The sequence below is a fragment of the Neofelis nebulosa genome, chromosome 16, assembly GCF_028018385.1.
Source record: "Neofelis nebulosa isolate mNeoNeb1 chromosome 16, mNeoNeb1.pri, whole genome shotgun sequence".
NCBI lineage: Eukaryota > Metazoa > Chordata > Mammalia > Carnivora > Felidae > Neofelis > Neofelis nebulosa.
In genome coordinates this window covers 61,130,402-61,147,566 of record NC_080797.1, presented here as the reverse complement: position 1 = coordinate 61,147,566, position 17,165 = coordinate 61,130,402, and the positions used below count along the sequence as shown (strand labels likewise).

At 58.3% G+C, this 17,165-nt stretch overlaps 2 protein-coding genes and 1 long non-coding RNA gene across 8 annotated transcripts; 1 reads left to right on the top strand and 2 right to left on the bottom strand.

Moving 5' to 3' along the window:
• Positions 1-564: 564 nt before the first annotated feature.
• On the bottom strand, positions 565-6,655 carry TRAF4 (TNF receptor associated factor 4). Its single transcript, XM_058704590.1, has 7 exons — positions 6,400-6,655; positions 3,414-3,465; positions 2,702-2,806; positions 2,470-2,631; positions 2,221-2,382; positions 1,968-2,123; positions 565-1,691 (listed from the first exon to the last, which is right to left on the bottom strand). Exons 1-7 carry the CDS (start codon positions 6,540-6,542, stop codon positions 1,059-1,061), a joined length of 1,413 nt encoding a protein of 470 aa, XP_058560573.1. The 5' UTR covers positions 6,543-6,655; the 3' UTR covers positions 565-1,058.
• Positions 6,656-7,199: 544 nt separating this feature from the next.
• NEK8 (NIMA related kinase 8) lies at positions 7,200-16,876 on the bottom strand. Of its 6 annotated transcripts, none has more exons than XM_058704584.1 (15): positions 16,783-16,876; positions 14,147-14,352; positions 13,674-13,906; positions 13,312-13,443; positions 12,614-12,822; positions 12,371-12,450; positions 12,105-12,286; positions 11,851-12,001; positions 11,068-11,240; positions 10,622-10,739; positions 9,355-9,505; positions 8,957-9,120; positions 8,693-8,851; positions 8,369-8,527; positions 7,200-7,983 (listed from the first exon to the last, which is right to left on the bottom strand). In XM_058704584.1, exons 2-15 carry the CDS (start codon positions 14,280-14,282, stop codon positions 7,955-7,957), a joined length of 2,076 nt encoding a protein of 691 aa, XP_058560567.1. In that variant the 5' UTR covers positions 14,283-14,352; positions 16,783-16,876; the 3' UTR covers positions 7,200-7,954. The 6 variants fall into 6 exon arrangements, with proteins under 6 accessions (XP_058560567.1, XP_058560563.1, XP_058560565.1 ...); XM_058704580.1 differs by lacking the exon at positions 16,783-16,876 and adding an exon at positions 16,175-16,284; XM_058704582.1 differs by lacking the exon at positions 16,783-16,876 and adding an exon at positions 16,175-16,284 and having other exon boundaries at positions 9,355-9,442.
• On the top strand, positions 15,992-17,079 carry LOC131497914 (uncharacterized). Its single transcript, XR_009255211.1, has 2 exons — positions 15,992-16,464; positions 16,787-17,079. It is a non-coding gene; the product is annotated as an uncharacterized LOC131497914 (long non-coding RNA).
• Positions 17,080-17,165: the final 86 nt, after the last annotated feature.

The window sequence follows — 17,165 nt, the reverse complement described above, 5'->3', positions numbered from 1 at the left end:
AAAATAAATGAACATGGATGAGAAAATCCAAATACCCTTCAAAAGGCCCTCGGCTCAGCCTAGTCCCTGGGTATGGGCTGGGCTTTGGGGTTGGATTAACATTCTGTCAAGCACGTTTTGCGCTGGGAACAAGCATCGTCTCAGTAAATCTTCACTACAGCCGACTGAGCCGTCCTTTTAGTATGGTGATAGAAGCAATTTCGTTTGCCTGTTGTATTAAACGAATAATGTACATTCGTGCTTAGGAGTGTCTGCTACACGACAGCTATGATCATTAGACCAAGAAAGACTTGCCTGGGGGCAGAAGCAGTAAGTAGTCTTTGGTGGGGTATGGATCAAGGACTCCAGGCTCGTAAAATGCACCTCCCCCATTTAACCACCAGATGGCAGCGGCAGGCAACTGTCTTCCGCACAAAGCCTAGTGCAGTTCCCGAGTCGTCCGCCAGAGGGCGATCCAGCAGCGCAGAGTGGCAAGCAGCACGGCGACCTTGGCCCCACGCCTTCCCTGTTGGGCCCAGCCTTAGGCGGCCCTAACCATCCCAGATAAGTCAGGCTGGAACCAAGTTAATAAATACAATTCAGGATTTATTAAAAACCAGGGCTCCCCTGCCGTGCCCTCCTGGCACTAAGTAAATAAATAACCAGAGGGGGCACAGCTGGGGAAAGGGGAAGAGAAATCAGATCTCAAGACAGATTCTTTGAACTACCCCTCACATCCCCACTCCCACCCCCCACTATGGCTCTTGGGACATAGCACCAGCAGGCGCCTCAGTCCTGGGTAGAGTGTGGCCGGCACCAAGGCATGTCTTCCCTGCCCAGGAGAGGAGACAGGCCCCGGGATCACTTTTTCCAAGCCCTTGATGACCCCAAGACCTGCTCCCCCCAGGGGCCAGGGCTGAAGCACCAATAGGAGGCACCTGAGGGTGGTAAGGAAGAGGAGAGGGGGAACAGAACCTGGGCAGAAGCAGCTGAAAGGGGGTCCGGCCCCTTCTCCAGGTTCAGCCAGTTCCTGGCTGAGGTCATGCTCCACCCCCTTTCTCCTGGAGCCCCGTCTGCACTCAGCTGAGGATCTTTCGGGGCAATTCAACAGAGGCACGGATGAAGACGGCATCATCCCGCACGTAGTTTCGCTTGCGGATATCCTGGTGGGAGATGAACTTGGGGTAACCAAAGCCCAGAGAACTCTCATCCAAGGAGCCCCGCCAAGTGCCCGGTTTTTGGAAATTCTTCCAGTTTGGGTCAGGGTGAAAGGTCTCAGTGACATGCTGTGGCTTAGCCAGCCCGGGGTCGCTCTGATCCAGCAGGGAGAAGGTGACGCGGCGGGCAAACGGCCACTCGAGGAGATTGTCAAAGGCACCCGGCAGCACGCGAATATAGAGCGAGAGGTGCGTGCCCTCACCGCTGCCATTGCCATTGAGGAACGCAGACACCTGCAACTTGTAGCCATACTTGTGTGTGTAGAAGGCCGGGCTGAAGCACTCCAGGTTGGGCTTAGCCTTGGCCTCCTGAAGCCGCCGTCCATAGCTGCCGATCTTCCAGATGAGCACGCCGTCACTGCCCACCGACAGCTCCTCCAGCTCTCGCCGCAGCTCCTGCAGCTCCTGCCGCTGCCGGCTCACCAGGGCACACATCATGGCCAGGTGCGGCTTCACGCTCTCCTCCACATGCCGGGCCATCGCCAGCTTGGGGCACTGTTGGCAAAGCGCCGGGCCATGGGGGAAGGGAGAACAGTGATCAGTAGGGACGTGCCCAGGGGAGACAGGGGACAGAGGGGAGCGGCGATGGGGCTGCAGGCACCCAGCTCTGACCGGGGACGGTAGAGGACACTTGGGAGGCCGCTGCCGGCCAGCAGAAGGAAGGACCGAAGGCTTCAGAGCAGCAAGGCAGGGACCAGCGAGGGCCTGGTCTACATCTGAGGCTTCAAGGACTAAGAAGGGGACGGACAGGGAAGAGGAGGGGCATCTCACCCTGTGTTTGCAGCCGGAGTCTTTGAACGGACACAGCACCAGGGCGGTGCTACAGCTCTCCTTCAGGTGGCCCGGCAGGTCCTCCCGAGCCACCGTGCCCACGCCACACTGGTTGGGGCAGGGCACGGGCAACCTCGGGCACTGGTACTGGTGGCTCTACGGCCACAGGGGCGGAGAGACAGCGGTCAATAGGCTGACCCCCACCCCCACCCCGCCACCTGCCCCACGGCCCGCGGCTCAGGGAGGGCCTCACCTGGATGGTGTCAAAGACGAACTCCTTGGCGCAGTAGGTGCAAGGCTGGGTACGCTTGGGGCACTCAGAGGAGGCATGCTGGGCCAGCAGGCGCCGCATCATGCGGGCACCACACTTGTTCTCACAGTACACGCTCTCTTGGGGGCATACGCCCTCGTGGCTCTAGAAACGCCAGAGAGGCCGACTGAAGGGATCCCTGGGCCACCAGCCGCCCCACTCACCCTGCGCCCTCCACCGGGCCCCACCCACCTCAAAGGCCTCCCCGCTGAAGTCGCAGCCACAAAACTCGCACTTGAGGCGCCGCTTGGGGCAGTCGTGCTGCAAGTGTGCGGGCAGGTCCCGGCGGCTCAGCTTGGTGGGGCAGCGATTGGGGCAGGGGATTACATTGAAGCTGCAGGTGTTCAGGTGGCTCTGTGGGGGAGCGAGACGGTCAGTGCCTGCCAAGAAAGGGGGAGCCCCCTCCCTCCCACCGGAGACTCACCTGTAGGTGGCGCAGCGGCCCGCTCCAGCGGCAGCCCTCCTCACTGTGGATGCAGCGGATAGGCAGCCCCAACACCTGCACCTCCAGCTCCGGGTCTGGGTAGATCTGGGTAGACGGGGAGGAACCCGGCAGGGTCAGAGCCCGCTACAGTCCCCAGTTTCCACCCCCACCAGCCCCAGACGGGCCAGCTCTACCTTAGAGTCGGTAACAGCCTCTCTTGAGCTATAGTCCCCTCTGTGCTGAGGGATGGAAGGCAGAGCAGGTGGTGTCTGCTCCAAAGCTGGATACCAGGGTCCCCAACATGCCTGCACGGGACACTCCCTCCTTTTGGAACAGCAGCCAATCAGCCTGCTCAGTTCCGGGCAGCCTCCGCATCCTCTGCTTCCTTCCTCTTGGTAGAGGGGTCTTGGCCCTCAGCCAGGGGCCTGGCTTGCCACCCAAAGGGGAGGGGAGCACTGCTTGCGAGCACAGAGCCACTCTGTGCACCCCCTGGCACCCCCACAGGCCGGGCATTGTGCCTGCCCTCCAGGGCAAACACTGGCCTCATTTGCAAACTGGCCTGGTGGGAGGGAAGGGGCCACCTTTGTGGGGGCACAGGATTCCACAGGACCGGGTTGACACTGGCCCTGAGCCAACTGGCTGCCGGCAGCTCCAGCCTCCACCAAGGGCAAAAGCCTGTAACTAGGGCCTCTGCCTGGCACTGTGGACTCACCTTGGCATAATCCAAAGGAAGTTGGTCCTCAGGGCATTTGAAGACTCCTTCACTGTGAAGGGGGAGGGGACAGAGTCAGGCTCCAGCTATGGGAAAGGAGAACCCAGGTCCCACCCCTCAACCAGGGCAGCCTCCCTCTCACTAGACCTGTCCTCAGCCAGAGGCCTGCAGGTACCCACTTGCCTAGCACCCCAGATCCTAGCTCTTGTCCTGGGGAGAGGGTTGTGGGCCCAGTGGAGACAGACAGCTGCCTCAGACAGCGTTTGGCCAACAGGTGGCAGCTGGTACCCCTCCCCCCAGGAGGGCAGCTGGACTGGGAGAGGGACAGGACACCTGCCCTCCACGCTGTTAAGTTTTCAGCGGCAGGGGGTGAGTGCTGAGAGGAGTGCCAGGGCTGCCCGGCCCCCAGCAGGGATCTCGTCCCAGAACCCAGGGCAAAGGTCAGCTTGGGGCCACTTTACCCCATCCCTTCCCTCCTCCCGTGAGGGTGTGCCTCCTAAAGCAAGGAGGAGGAGAGGCTCACTCTAAGGCACTGTTCACACTCCCATCCAGTCCTGACCACCTGCCTCTGCGAAGGGGCTGCGTGTTCCCATTTTGCAGATGAAAGAACCGAGACGGGGGGAGCAGTGGCTGGACGTCGGTCTGACTCCCCGCCTCACACAGGTTCTACTACCCCACAGACACCGAGGAGGGGCTGGGGCGACAAAAACCGCCCAGACAAGCACAGCCAAGACTACGGTCACTGCAGGGCACGCGCTGAAAGCCTTCTGACCCTGCACCAACGAACCCACTGACACGCCTTCTTCTACCAACATGCCCTTGCTGACCCCAGCCAGGACCAGTCACACACACCTGGCATGGCCTGAGCAGAGCGAGGGCTCACCCAGTAGGGCTGAAGGCCCTCAGGCACGGCATTCCTGGCAGGTCTGAGTCAGGTAGGTGGGAGGCAGAGATCAAGGCAGAAGCGGAAGCCACATGGCAGCCCTGTCCACGACAGAACTTTGTAGGCCCTGGGCAGTCCGTGCCCCAGCCGCCAGAAGGATTTCTAGCACCCATCTCCCCTGACCCCACCACCACCGGCCATGCCGCCAATACCAAGAACAATACGTGTCCAGGCACCGAAGGGGTGTGCCCGTGCCCACAGGGCAACCAGTCTTCCTGGACCAACCTGAGTAATAGCCCCAGCAGGAATGGGGAAAGAGGGGGGTGGGCCATGGGGGAGGGGTCTGCTGGGCTGCTTCAGGAATGTGCTGATTTAGTGGTTTTGGAGACAGGGAGGGGACTAAGGCAAGTCCCCAGGCTTCAGGCAGAAGATTAGTCGTAGCAGCTTGGGGCCCCACCAGGACAAAGGTTCTGCGGGGGCTATGGACACCCTTGCTTGTAGGATAAGGGGTGGTGGTGAGGGACAGAGCCTGCTCAACCACTTCTTTCCTTCGGGGGCCTCAGCAGCATCGCTCAAGCTCTAGGGGAGGAGGCAGTGGAGGGGGGGGGGGGGGCGTGGGGAAAGCCGGGGCCAAGACTGCTCCAGGCGGTGCAGTGGAGGCCCAGGCCCAGGGGAGAAAACAGGATGGGGGGAGGGGGCTGTGGGAGAGGAAGAGGGGATTTCCGGGAGGGGGAGGGGCAGAAGCTGGGGAGAAGGACAGAGGAGGTGGAGGGAAACGGCCTGACAGCCCCCTCCCAGGCAGTCGGGGTGGGTCAGCTGGGAGTGGGGGCAGGGGCTCAGCTGGCCTCATCTGGAAACCAGAGGGCCGGGGTAGGGCGCCGCGGAAGACAATGGGACTGTGTGTCTGTAGGGGAGTATGTGTGTACACTGAAGGGAGGAGGGAGGACAGAGGAGGGTGAGGGAAAAGGAGGAGGGGGCAGCACAGCAGCTCTTGCAGGAGCATATGTGAGGGCAGGAGCCGGCCCGGGCTGCGGGGAACTGAAAACAAAGGGCCTGCTGAGATTTCCGCCAGCTAGGGGCTGCGGAGGGCTGAGAGAGGGAGGGGAGCAGCACTGAAGGCAGGAGCCCCAGAAGCGCTCCCTGCCTGCGCCCCTAGAACCCCTCAGCGAACAACCTCCAGACAGGCGGCAGTGGCTGACCTAGCTTTTCCCTGGGGAAAAGGGAGCACGACCTCTTCTTGGGGCACGACCTCCCCAGGAATGAGGGCTCCCTCGTCTTGCCTCCCCACACCTGACGTGAGCATTTCCCAGCAAAGGGGTTAGATTCAGGACACCGCAGGGTGCCCAGAACTCAGCAAACGCCCCACGGGCCAAGGGGCCACCTGGTTCAGTAACACTCAGGGTGCGACCCCCTCCCTAACGATTTATAGACGCCCCGCGGTACTGAAGATCCCCAGGGGCAAGGAGGGACACCCAAGGGGTTCCACTGCTTCAGGGGCGATCTGTATCGTCACAGTCCTCCCACTGTTGTGGATCCAAAAGCAGCCCGGGCTTAAAACCCAGTTAAGCCTTTAAGTAACTGTGTGACTGTGGGCAAGCCGCAGCCTTTTTTGAATCTCTCGTTTCATCATCTGTGAAATGGGAGAACAATAGCTGCCGTTCTCGAATTGTTAGAATCAGAAGAGGTTAGATGGGCGGAAACTCCGGAGGCTTAAGGTACTGCCCGGGACAGAGGGTTTTGTCCTCCTCTTCCCGTAAGGATTCAAAGTTCAAGGATGAGGCCGCTCCGGCTTTCAGGTGAGGGGGAGGGCCGGCCACGGGTCAGGAAGGGCGTCTTCTCCCACCTCCACCCCGCAGGCTGGCACGGAATTCTTACGAACGGGCGCGGGCGCCAGTGGGCCCCGGGCCCCTTCGGATTAGTGCGTGGGGTCCTCCCTCGGGGTCTGACGTCACCGCCGCCCCGTGACGTCACGGTGGGCGCCCCTGAGGTCGCGGAGCCGCGGCTCAGACAAAGGCCCGGCATGTCTCCGGCCCGGGCCCCTCCCCATGCGTCGTCCCCCCTCGCCGTCGCCACCGGCCGCTCCCCGCTACCCCCGGCCCGCACCTGAGGAACTCCTGCAGGCAGGTGTCGCAGAAGCGGTGGCCGCAGGTAGAAACCTGCACAGGCTCGCGCATGGGCTTCCCGCACAGCGGGCACAGCAGCCGCCGCTTGGGCTTCTCCAGGAACTTGTAGTCGAAGCCGGGCATGGCGGGCGGCAGGCACGGGCGAGCGGGGCCGGGCACGCGGCGGCCCCACAGCCCGCGCCTCGCTCCGGCCGCGCTCCCGGCTCCGGGCGGCGCCGACTGGCGGCCGCGGCCTGCGCCCAGCCCCCGAGCCCATGAGCCCGCCCGCCGGAAGAGGGGGTGGAGCCGCGCCCGCGCGGTCCTAGCGCCGGACACTCGCGCTCCCACCCACCTCGCGGGCTCGCGGCTCGCGGGGTGGGCGGCTGACCAGCCTCGCGCCCTCCAACCGCGTACGGGCTCCTCTCTCCCCTTCGGAAGGGAGATCGCGGCTCCGCTTCTCCCCAGGGCTGGGAGGCCCTGAAGCTGGATGGGGCGGAGGGCCCCGGCGGCCGGACTGGGCCGCGCCACAATGGTTCCTTCTCCCGAGTGTATAGCTCGGTCTCGGGGGCCACGTGTCGCCTAGGGGCCCGGGACTCCAGCTTGCAGGTGCTAGGCAGCCGAAGCTTGGCAACCAGATCTGGGGAGCTCGGCTGGCGCGGGGAAGCCGTGCTGGGCGCTAGGCCAGAGGAACCTCGGCCCCAGCCTCAGGCTGCGCCTACATTCCTCCCCAGGCCGGACCGTGGCCCTGCCCAGCCCTGGGGTGTCGCCACCCCCAACCCTGAAGAGACCACATTCTAGGCAGGCAGCTGATGTTTTTATTGGCGCTATTTCCCAGTCATCTGGAAAACTGGTCTGGCCCAGCCAGCAACCCTTTCTCCCAACCTGCTTTGGGGGAAAGGCTGGGGTGTGGGGTGAGAGGCAACCTTCAGCAGGGATTAGCTCCGCAGTAGACACTTTGGTACCCTTGGCAGATGCATTTCCAGTCCACAGGGGACAAAAGAGCTCAGAAGTTGTGCTAATCCGTGCCTCAGGTTACCGAGTGGGGGGTAAGGTGGCAAGACTCCCTGCCCCAGGCAATGCAGAAGCTAGGCTGCCAGAATGGCCAGTCCAGGCAGGACTGGGCTTGCCCTGCTCCAAAGTAGAGCTGCTCTCGCAGGGGGCACCAGCGATTTCTTTTCTAACTGGGCTGGGGGAAAGGGCATGATCTGGATGGAGCCACAGCCACCTCCAGCTTTTTTCTGCCAAGAGTCGGGAGACCACCCTGCTTCCCAAACTTAGGTCTGGTTTCCAGGTCTAGCCAGCCTGGTCCCTGGAGACACCAACTTAAGAGAAGAGGGGTGGGGAGAGAAAAGAGAGTTGTTGGGGGAACAGGGTGGGTTGAGGTTTTCATATCCAGGGCCAAAGGAGAGTGGGCGCTTCACTAGTTCTTCTACCGGCTTAATGACCAGCCAGGGGCTGGTGGGGACAGTCTTGCTGCAGGCATCCGCACATTTCAAGAACGTTCAGAGGAGAAGCAACAGCAGGGTGGTCCAGGTCCAGAGGTGTATCTAGGTGCCTCAGGGTGGGATTGGCTCATCCGTAACCGCTGGAAGGTATGGAAACTTGCAGCGACCCGGAGGGCAGTGCCTCAGCAAGGGATCCCCACCTCCGCTCCCACTCCCACACATGGCCCTGGACTCTGGACCCTGACAGGCCAGAAACAGAGGTTCAAACTAAACTGGACTGGGGGTAGGAGGAGAAAGAAGGCCTTTGGGCCCTGGGAAGCACCGGAGCAGCCCTTCAACAAGGCCCAAGACGCAAACGCCCTTGCCCTCCCCAGGTAGGAAGCTGTTTTACCCGGCAGCTTCTGCTTTCATTTATCTGGGGGCTGTTAGTGATTCGGGCTGTGACCACTGGGGATGGGGGCAGGAGCAGGGCCTAGCTGGATTAGCCCTGGTGTAGATGAAGTGGGAAAAGTTATAACAACTCACGGCGAACGGCCAGCAGAGTGTTTCCATGGCAACAGGACACAGAAGTCACTGTGTAAGGGTGCGTCTCATCCAGCTGCACTGGCCGAGGGAGTCCAGCATCCTCATCCCTTCTTCCCAGTCGACCTCGGGCCCCTTTGCCCCAAGAGTACACTTCGCCTTCTGCCAAACAGAATCCCAAGCACGGAAGTAGGAGGAGGACACGGCTCAGCGAGCAGCTCTCCTCCCGGATTGCTGCACGGGCCCCATCACGATGTTCAGCAACCCTGAATGTGAGAACCACGGACTGCCCACACCCTTTCCGCCCCCACAGTGCCCACTAATCACCTGCCCCAATGGCTACAGTGAAGGCATCCCCACAGGCCACCATCGCTGTCTTGATGTTCTGCAGGCCTCGGACTTGACAAGGTGCCCGGCTGACCCGGCGGGCATTGGTGCCCAACTGCCCATGCTGATTGCTGCCAAAAGTGTAGCAGTCACCAGAGGCTGTAGGGGAGGAAAAAGGGAAGGAAGGAAAGGGATGCCTCAAGTGAGATTCCAAGGAGGCCAGGAGAGTCCACCCGTGGCCTCCCGTGCCCAGGTCCTACTCACCAGTGACGGCAGCTGAATGAGCAGTGCCCAGGTCCACACTCAGCAGGGGCTCCTGGTCCAGGGGTGCGGAACCTAGTGGTGTGAAGCTCAGGGCCTCCTCTACCTGCTGGTCGGGGGCAGGCTCCTCCCCCAGGGAGCAGTGGTCCAGGCCCAGTTTGTTGAACCTGAAGGTACAGGCAAAACCCAAGTGCAGCTGACACTTTGTATAGTCTCTCCTGCTTCCAGCAATCTGGGCAAGAGCCGGTCACCAGGGCACAGATCCCACCCTGGGTTGAACCCAGCAGCACTCTCAGCGCCCCCTAGTTCTGCCCCTCGGTTGGTGGCAACGACATGTCATGTTGCCTTAGCAGCCAGGGAGGGGAAGGGGACAGGCTAGTCATCCCCGTGTGCCTATTTACCTGTTACTCCCACAAGCCAGGGCTTGGCCAGGCAGGGTGAGGATCATGGAGGAGTCAATGCCACATACAACCCGCTGGGCTTCCTGTCCTGGGGGTATGGATACCTGCTGGGGACAGCTGTGGGACTCCCTGGTGCCCAGTCCTAGCCGGCCTACAATGAGAAACCAGGATGGGGCTTGTTTGAGTTTTAGGGTCGGTGATGCCAGGATGAGGAGTCACAGAGAAGAGGGAACAGCGTGAGTGAAGGCTCTGCCCTCAGCCTGAAATGCCCATCCTTGGCCCCTCTATGGTCAAAATCCTACTCCTCCTCAAGACCCCGTTCAGATGCCACCTCTGCCTCCTCCAGGAAACTCCCATGCCATTCCTTGGGTTCTCACATCTCTGGATCTTGGGAGGAGCCCTCACGCTGTCTGTCCTTTTTTTTTTTTTTTTTTTTTAACGTTTATTTATTTATTTATTTATTTTTTTTTTTTCAACGTTTTTTATTTATTTTTGGACAGAGAGAGACAGAGCATGAACAGGGGAGGGGCAGAGAGAGAGGGAGACACAGAATCGGAAACAGGCTCCAGGCTCCGAGCCATCAGCCCAGAGCCTGACGCGGGGCTCGAACTCACGGACCGCGAGATCGTGACCTGGCTGAAGTCGGACGCTTAACCGACTGCGCCACCCAGGCGCCCCTAACGTTTATTTATTTTTGAGACAGAGAGAGACAGAGCATGAATGGGGGAGGGACAGAGAGGGAGACACAGAATCAGAAACAGGCTCCAGGCTCTGAGCCGTCAGCCCAGAGCCCGACGCGGGGCTCGAACTCATGGACCGCGAGATCGTGACCTGAGCTGAAGTCGGACGCTTAACTGACTGAGCCACCCAGGTGCCCCGTCTGTCCTCTGTCATAGGAAGATGTCATCCCTTCCATTAGAATGAGTCTGCCAGGAGGACAGAAACCCCACGTAGGTCTTCTCTAGTTTCAAAGCCCAGCGGGACGTGTGACCCAGAGAGGGCCACCAGAAGTATTGACTGATGAAAGAAATCTCCCCCGTTACAACATAAGCCCCTGAAGGAAGTGACTCTTGTTCCACTTGTCCCTGCACCCAGCCCAGGGGGCTCACAGATGTGCAGTAAATTTTCGTAAGTCAATAAATGAATGGAATTGAAGAGAAAAGACGGAGAACGAGTCATGGGGTAGAAGGTGGGTATAAAGGGAACAAATCATGGCCAGGGTACTGTGAGATGCAGCCAAGAGGCTAGAATGAGGTGGAGAGCTTACCACCATCTCCGCGGCCCCACGCAAATAGTTCTCGCTCTGTGGACAGGGCCAGCACGTGAGAGGCCCCACAGGCCACCTGCACCATCTCATAGCCCAGCAGCGCCTCCACAATGGTGGGCTAGAGAGGGGGGGAAGCGAGAGAGACTGGGCAAGGCGCCTAGACTAGCTGCCTGGCCTCAGCATCCCATGTAAGGACGAAGTTGGAAGCGGCGAATTCTCACAAGACACGGCTGTCTCTTTAACTGCCCTCCCACCCCCACTGCAACCACTGGGGAAGGCCGGCCTTTCGGTACTTCCCCTGGTACTGCCTGGGACAGGTGCAGCCTGGGAGCTAGAGGGACCTAGCTGCTGGGGATCCCCTGCCCCCAACCTGGGTGTCAGCTCTCAAATGTGGGCTCCATGCCATCTCCCCACTTCCTCTTCCCCGAGGTATGTGCAATACCCACCTGGCTGATGTCATTGAGGCTGCCATGGCCTAGGCACCCGTTACTGCCACTGCCAAAGGTCATGATGATACCTCGGTCTGGAGAGTGGGGGGTGGTGAGGAACGAGAAAGGAGAGAGAGGTTGGGCTGTTTTTCCAGATAAGCCAGTCCATGGGTTGGAGGAGCAAGAAAAAGCTGGAAGAATGGGACAGGAGGTAGAAAAGGATAGGCAGAGGTGTCTCTTCTCAGATGTGTGAGTTGGGACAAGTGACAGTCTCTGAGCTTTATTTACTTTTTTTTTTTTTTTTTAAGTTTATTTATTTTTGAGAGAAAGAGAGTGCGAGCTGGGGAGGGGCAGAGAGACAGGGAGAGAGACTCCCAAGCAGGCTCTGTCCTCTGAGCACAGCAGCAAGGTCTGTTGCCCTGATGCAAGGCTCCATCTCCCCAGTTGTAAGATCAAGACCTGAGCCCAGATCAATAGCCGGGCGCTTAACCAACTGAGCCACAGAGGCGCCCCTCTCCTCTTTGAGCTTTTAAGATCTGAGCTTTCCAGATCTCTCTCTCCCTCTCTCTCTCTCTCTCTCTCTCTCTGTCTCTGTCTGTCTCTCTCTGAGCCTCCCTCAAATGAGTACAATATACTGTAACTACTCGGCCAGGCCCTTGTGAGGGTAAAGGGGAGTGCTTGAGTAAAGAACCTGGTGCCAGATAAAGAGTAGAGAGCAGTATTAATTGAGTGTGCAAATGACAAAGCAATGAGGGAAGGTGCTCTGGGGGGTGCCTTCCCATAGTCCCCTGAAGGACTCACCGGTCAGGCAGGCCGTGAAGAGGTCCCCGCAGGCCACATGTTTGATAGTCACGCCCGACTGGCCCTCCAGGAAACGGGAGACGAACTGGGGCTGCGGCTGCTCCACGGCCCCGGGCAGGAGCGCGCCCCCTCCGGCGCCTAGGGGCGGGGCCTGTCGGAGGCCAGGAGGGCGTGGGCGGCGCCCCGGCCGCCCCTGCTTGGCCCCTGCTTGCCCGGACCCCCCTTGCGGTCCAGGGCCACCCCAGCCTGCTCACCTCCCAGAGGATAAGGCGCCCCGAGCGCGTGACGCCCGCCTTCTGCGTGCGCCCAGCTGCCACCTGGACCACCTCTGTGTTGAGCATCGGCAGCCGCAGCGGGGCGCTGAGCCCACCCCCCCACGCGTAGACCGCCGACAGCGGTGGCGGAATGGCCGGCCGTGCGGGTCCCCGGGGTATACCTGCGGGGACAGTGCATCAGGCCTATTAAACTAGTGGGAATGGCTTGGCGGCCGTGGGCACCGGCCGGGGGGGCTCCGACTTACCCCTGCAGCGGGCGCCTGTGGTCCTGCTCCCTGTGCTGCCGGGGGCCATGGGTGGCCCTGGGACCAGGGACTTCTCTGCCCTGTGGGTCGGGGGTGGGGGTGGGGGTTCAAGACCTGGCCCATTCCTGGCACTCCCACACGCAGGAATGGAGGACTTGCCCTGAGCTCCCTCTGCCCCAGGCCCATTGTGCTCCCATTGGGTGCTCCCCTGGGCCCAGAGTCCCCCTCCCTCCCTGCACAGGCCTCCTCATGCGGATGCTCCCCAGGTCGGTGTGGAGGTTGAGGAGGGCGCGGATGCAGAGTGGCTGTGCCATGATGTGGCTGAGCGGTGGCCGCTGTGCGGGCTCCAGGCTGAGCAGACTGAGGACGAGCTGGCGCAGCTCAGGGCTGTACCGGTCAGAGATGGGTGCAAAGGTGCCACTCATGATCTTCAGCACCAGCGCTGGCAGGTTCTGTGAAAGCATCAAGTGTGAGGTTGGCCACAGCCGGAGTCATGCTCTTGGGTGGCAGCGCCTCCCTGCCCCAGGTCTAATGGGGTGGTCATTGCCCTGCACTCAGAGCGTTCAGTCTGAAGAGGGGACTCCCAGTGATACAGTTGCCGAAGCCTACTCTCAAGAACTCCTGATAGGGGAGCTTAGCTTCAGTTATGTCCTCAGGAACCCTAGGTTGTTGGGAGAACTCAAGCCTTGCCCTTAGGAGGGTCCCTAATCTGATGGGAGAGCTCTGCTTTCAGGAGTCCTCAGTTTAGTGGAAAGGCCCAAGCCCTCCCTCAGGAACCCATAGCCAGAGGGAAGTCACAGCCCTGCCCTGGGCTGACCTACTGGTCTGATGAGGGAAACATAACTCAGCCAAAAGAGAAGAAATAAGAGGTGGCTGGAGCCGAGGACTTCCTGAGGAGGGACAGAGATGTCCTAGTTGTCCCCATGGGGGTGCTAACTCACCGCAGCTTCGAAAGCCCTCTTGAGACTGGCCAGTTCATAGAGGACACAGCCCAGGGCCCAGATGTCACTCTTCTGGTTGTAAGGCTTGCCCTCACACAGTTCAGGGGAGATGTAGCACGGAGTGCCCACCACCTGCAGGGCGGAAGAGGATATTATTATAACCTGAGGGTGGGGGAGGGAAGGCTCTGTTCAAGGCCCACTGGGAGACAGCTTCTTCCCAAAGCAGGCCCAAGTGCTTCTTCCTGCAGCCAGCCAGGGCCTAAGGGGCCAAGGTCTTATGGTGGGGAGAGAGTTGGGACACAGAGTGGGCCTTGGCCATCAAAACCTCCAGCACCCTTGAGTTCCCCTCCACGCCCAGGCACCGTGTAGGCCTTGCTCTTGCTGCTAAGGATCTTGGAGATGCCGAAGTCCCCGATCTTGACAACCATGCGGTGTTTGTCAAGAAGGATGTTTTGAGTCTTAAGGTCCCGGTGCAGGATGAGATGGGTGTGCACGTGATGGAGCGCGAGCAGGATCTGCACAAAGAAGTGCAGGATGGTCTCCTCCTCCAGCAGGGAGTTACAGCGTTTTTGGATGAACTCAGCCAGGGTGCCACCTGCAGCCACAAGGAACCGCTTCAGATCCAGGTCTCCCCATACCTGGGACTCTCCTTTTATGAAACTAAGCAGCCCAGACAGGGCAAGGGCCTGCTAGCCTCACACAACTGGGATGAGAACTCTATACCTCTGACCCTCCATCAAACTCATTCTGAGGAGGGAAGCTGGCTGATCTGTGTCTGCCTGTCCCAGAGGTGAGAGGCCCTTGGAGCCAGGACAATGCAAGGAGGCTGGCCCACCTGGTGCGTATTCCATGGCAATCATGAGGGCCTTGTCCTCCAGGAAGTTCTCATAGTACTCAATGACGTTGGGGTGATTGAGTAGCTTGAGGACCTGGCACTCATTTTGGGCTGCCTGCCGCTCTTCCTTGGTCATCTGCTCCACTGGGATCTGCTTGATGATCACCAGCTTCTGGTCAGCCTTGCGCAGGCACAGGTGCACAATCCTGGGGACACAGAGTACAGGGGTGGGTACCAGCCGAGCCTCCAGCCACACATCAGGCAGGGCAGACCTGGTCACTGGATAGTACTTAAGAGAGGGGAAAGGAAACCCAGACTAAGAGATCATCTAACTAAATGCACAGAACACTGAGTTTAGGAACAGGGAGAATTGACCACAAACTCTGTGTGAGACCTTAGGCAAGTCATTTAACTTATTTGAGATTCAGTTTCACCAAAGACACAGTGAAGTTAGTCTTGATCTCCCTACGTTCCCACACACCCTGGAGTTAACTGCCTGGGTTCAAATCCTGGCTCCTCCTCTTACTACTTATCTGCTCTTGCATTAGATGATGTTATCATCTGAAAAACAGAATCAACTTCCCTGGGTTGCTGAGAAAATGCATGTAAGGCACTTAGCACAGCGTTTGGCACATCAAAAATGCTCAATGAGTAGAAGCCATTTACACTATTATTTTCTTCCAACTCTGGTTAGTATCCATAAAAAGCAGGATTCTTGTTCTCCTTCGCGACCATATCCCCAGAGCATAGCCCAATATTTAGCACACAGGAACTCAATAAGTATCTGCTGAATGAATGGATGATATGAATGAATGATCATCTAAGTATCAAATTTATATTTGATATCTCTCTCCTCTGAGCCCCAGACTAACAAATCCAACTACCTGCCTTGCATCTCTACCTAAATGGCTTGCATGCATCCTAAATCTTAACAAAAAAAATCAAAATAGAACTTTTGATTCCTGCCCCCAAAACCTTTCCTTTCTCAGTCTCTTCCATCTCAGTAAATGACACCACCACAAAGTCAGACACCCTGAAAATCATGCCAAAATCTTTCCTCCATTTCAAACTTAACACATCAACAAATCCTGTTTCTACCTCCAAAATATTGTGAACTCATCCATTTCTCTCTCTGATTTCTGCTACAACCCTTGGCCAAGTCATTATTTCCTGCCTAAAATACTGCACGAGTCTCTTTAAAATGGTACCTTCACTTTTTGTCATCCTCAAATCTAAGTTCCATACAGCAGCCCGAGTGACATTTTAAAAATACAAATCACATCAAGACCATTCTGCTTAAACCTCTTCCCTTTACACTTCAAATAAATTCAACCCCTTTATCTCCGCCCATAAGGCCATAATCTGGTCCCTGACCTCTGTGACAATCCCATTTTATACCATTCTTTCCCTTGGCCACTACATTCCAACTTCAGTCTTTTTCTCGGTTACTTGAATACTCTGAATTCTTTCTCACATGAGGTCCTTCCCATAGACGGTTTCCTCTGTTTGAAAAGCTCTGCCTTCACCTTCGAATTACTGGTCTTCATTCCTTAAGTCTTGGCTTTAAACTTCACCTCTCAGGGAAAATTTCCTTGACCATCCCAAATAAGTACTCCCTGGTGTATACTATGCTCGCAGCTTGTTAGTAACTGCTTTAATATCTTGTTTATTGTATTATTTCCCTACAGTCTGTAGGCTTCGAGAGAGAAAAGGCCACGCCTATTTTGGTCTTGACAGTATACTTGGCGCCAAGAGCCAGACCGGTAGAGTTGGCGCTCAGTATTTGTAGAATGAATGAATCAGGCATCAAAGAACAGAACTCTGTGGGGGCGCACAGGCTTGTTGGGGGCGTGACCTCCTTAGAGGCGGAGTCTCCCAGCGGGGACTGAGACCGGAAGTCTGGGCGGGGCTTTCCAAGTGTGCGCTCACGCCTCGGGGCGGGGCTAACCAGGCAGAGAATTCGCGGACAGAGTTGGGACTTACTTTCCCTCTCCCCGACCAGTTTCCTTCCCCAGATCCCTGGCTCACCCGAAAGCACCTCTCCCCACCACTCGGATCCGCTCGTACTTCTCCATCTCATTTCTCAGTCACATTTCCGGAACCCCTACACCCAGACGCGGCGCGTGCGCGGACCCGCCCACCCTAGGGCCACGCCCCCTACGTTGAAAGATAATTGGGGGCGGAGCAAGTGAGATTGGAGTTGGTTCAGCCTTGTATCTGTTTTGTGCTGTTTACTGGGTCTTACCAGCCCCCACGCACAGTTACTTTTTCAGGGTCCGAGGAACGGAGTGTTACGCCGTTTCTTGGCGCGGTTAGCGGTACGGTACCAGCCACTTCCCACACACATCTCAGCAACCGGCCCTCAAAAAGCTTCCTTAGAGCGGAGGGGTGCCCTGCACAACCGTGTGAGGGTGGAAAGCCAGGACCGACCTCTCAGCGCAGCACCTCTTTGCCCACTAGTGACGCTATTTCGAAAGGGGAGAGCAGATTCTCATTGGCACGCAAATGATGAACTACCAAAACTGTACCGAGAGCGTCAGCACTCTCGGTCTGTGGGGCAGGGAGCAAGGTTAGCTGAGTTTCGTGTTTGCCTAGGGAGGGACCGGAGAAACCCCGAGCTGTGCAAATTGATTCACCCAGGGTGGAGGAGACACGGTCTCCAGGCCGTCCGGACTTGTGAGCACCGCGCTCGTCAGCACTTCCAACTCCCCCCTGCACACACACAACTTTGCCTCAGGTAATCTGCCTTCAACGCTCAACTATAGGGAGAATCTCCTTGAGAGGGGGATGAAAGGGAAGTGGACCACTATCTGAAAACATCAGAGAGAGGAGGAAAGGGAGCTGTTTGGCCGATGTGGGTTCAAAGCTTCTGCCTAAACGTAGGGGGCTGGTCAGTACGACTGTCTTGAACAGGAGTGAGTTTAATTCCTGTTGTCTCCCTGTGCCGCCTCCTCTGTGTGAGCTCCATAAAAGCTCAAAGAGCGAGAGGATGATTATTAGCTAAGGGATAGCGTCCCTA

What these genes read in the sequence shown, in the direction of transcription:
- TRAF4 (XM_058704590.1), bottom strand. Translation starts at nt 6,542, where the DNA reads ATGCCCGGCTTCGACTACAAGTTCCTGGAGAAGCCCAAGCGGCGGCTG. An exon ending in TCAGCGGGGAGGCCTTTGAG is followed by an intron (nt 2,383 to 2,469) that starts GTGGGTGGGGCC and finishes TGGCGTTTCTAG; the next exon opens with AGCCACGAGGGCGTATGCCC. An exon ending in TCGTCTTTGACACCATCCAG is followed by an intron (nt 2,124 to 2,220) that starts GTGAGGCCCTCC and finishes CTGTGGCCGTAG; the next exon opens with AGCCACCAGTACCAGTGCCC.
- NEK8 (XM_058704580.1), bottom strand. Translation starts at nt 16,221, where the DNA reads ATGGAGAAGTACGAGCGGATCCGAGTGGTGGGGAGAGGTGCTTTCGG. An exon ending in CACAGGCGCCCGCTGCAGGG is followed by an intron (nt 12,287 to 12,370) that starts GTAAGTCGGAGC and finishes CTGTCCCCGCAG; the next exon opens with GTATACCCCGGGGACCCGCA. An exon ending in CTGGCTTGTGGGAGTAACAG is followed by an intron (nt 9,121 to 9,354) that starts GTAAATAGGCAC and finishes CTGTACCTTCAG; the next exon opens with GTTCAACAAACTGGGCCTGG.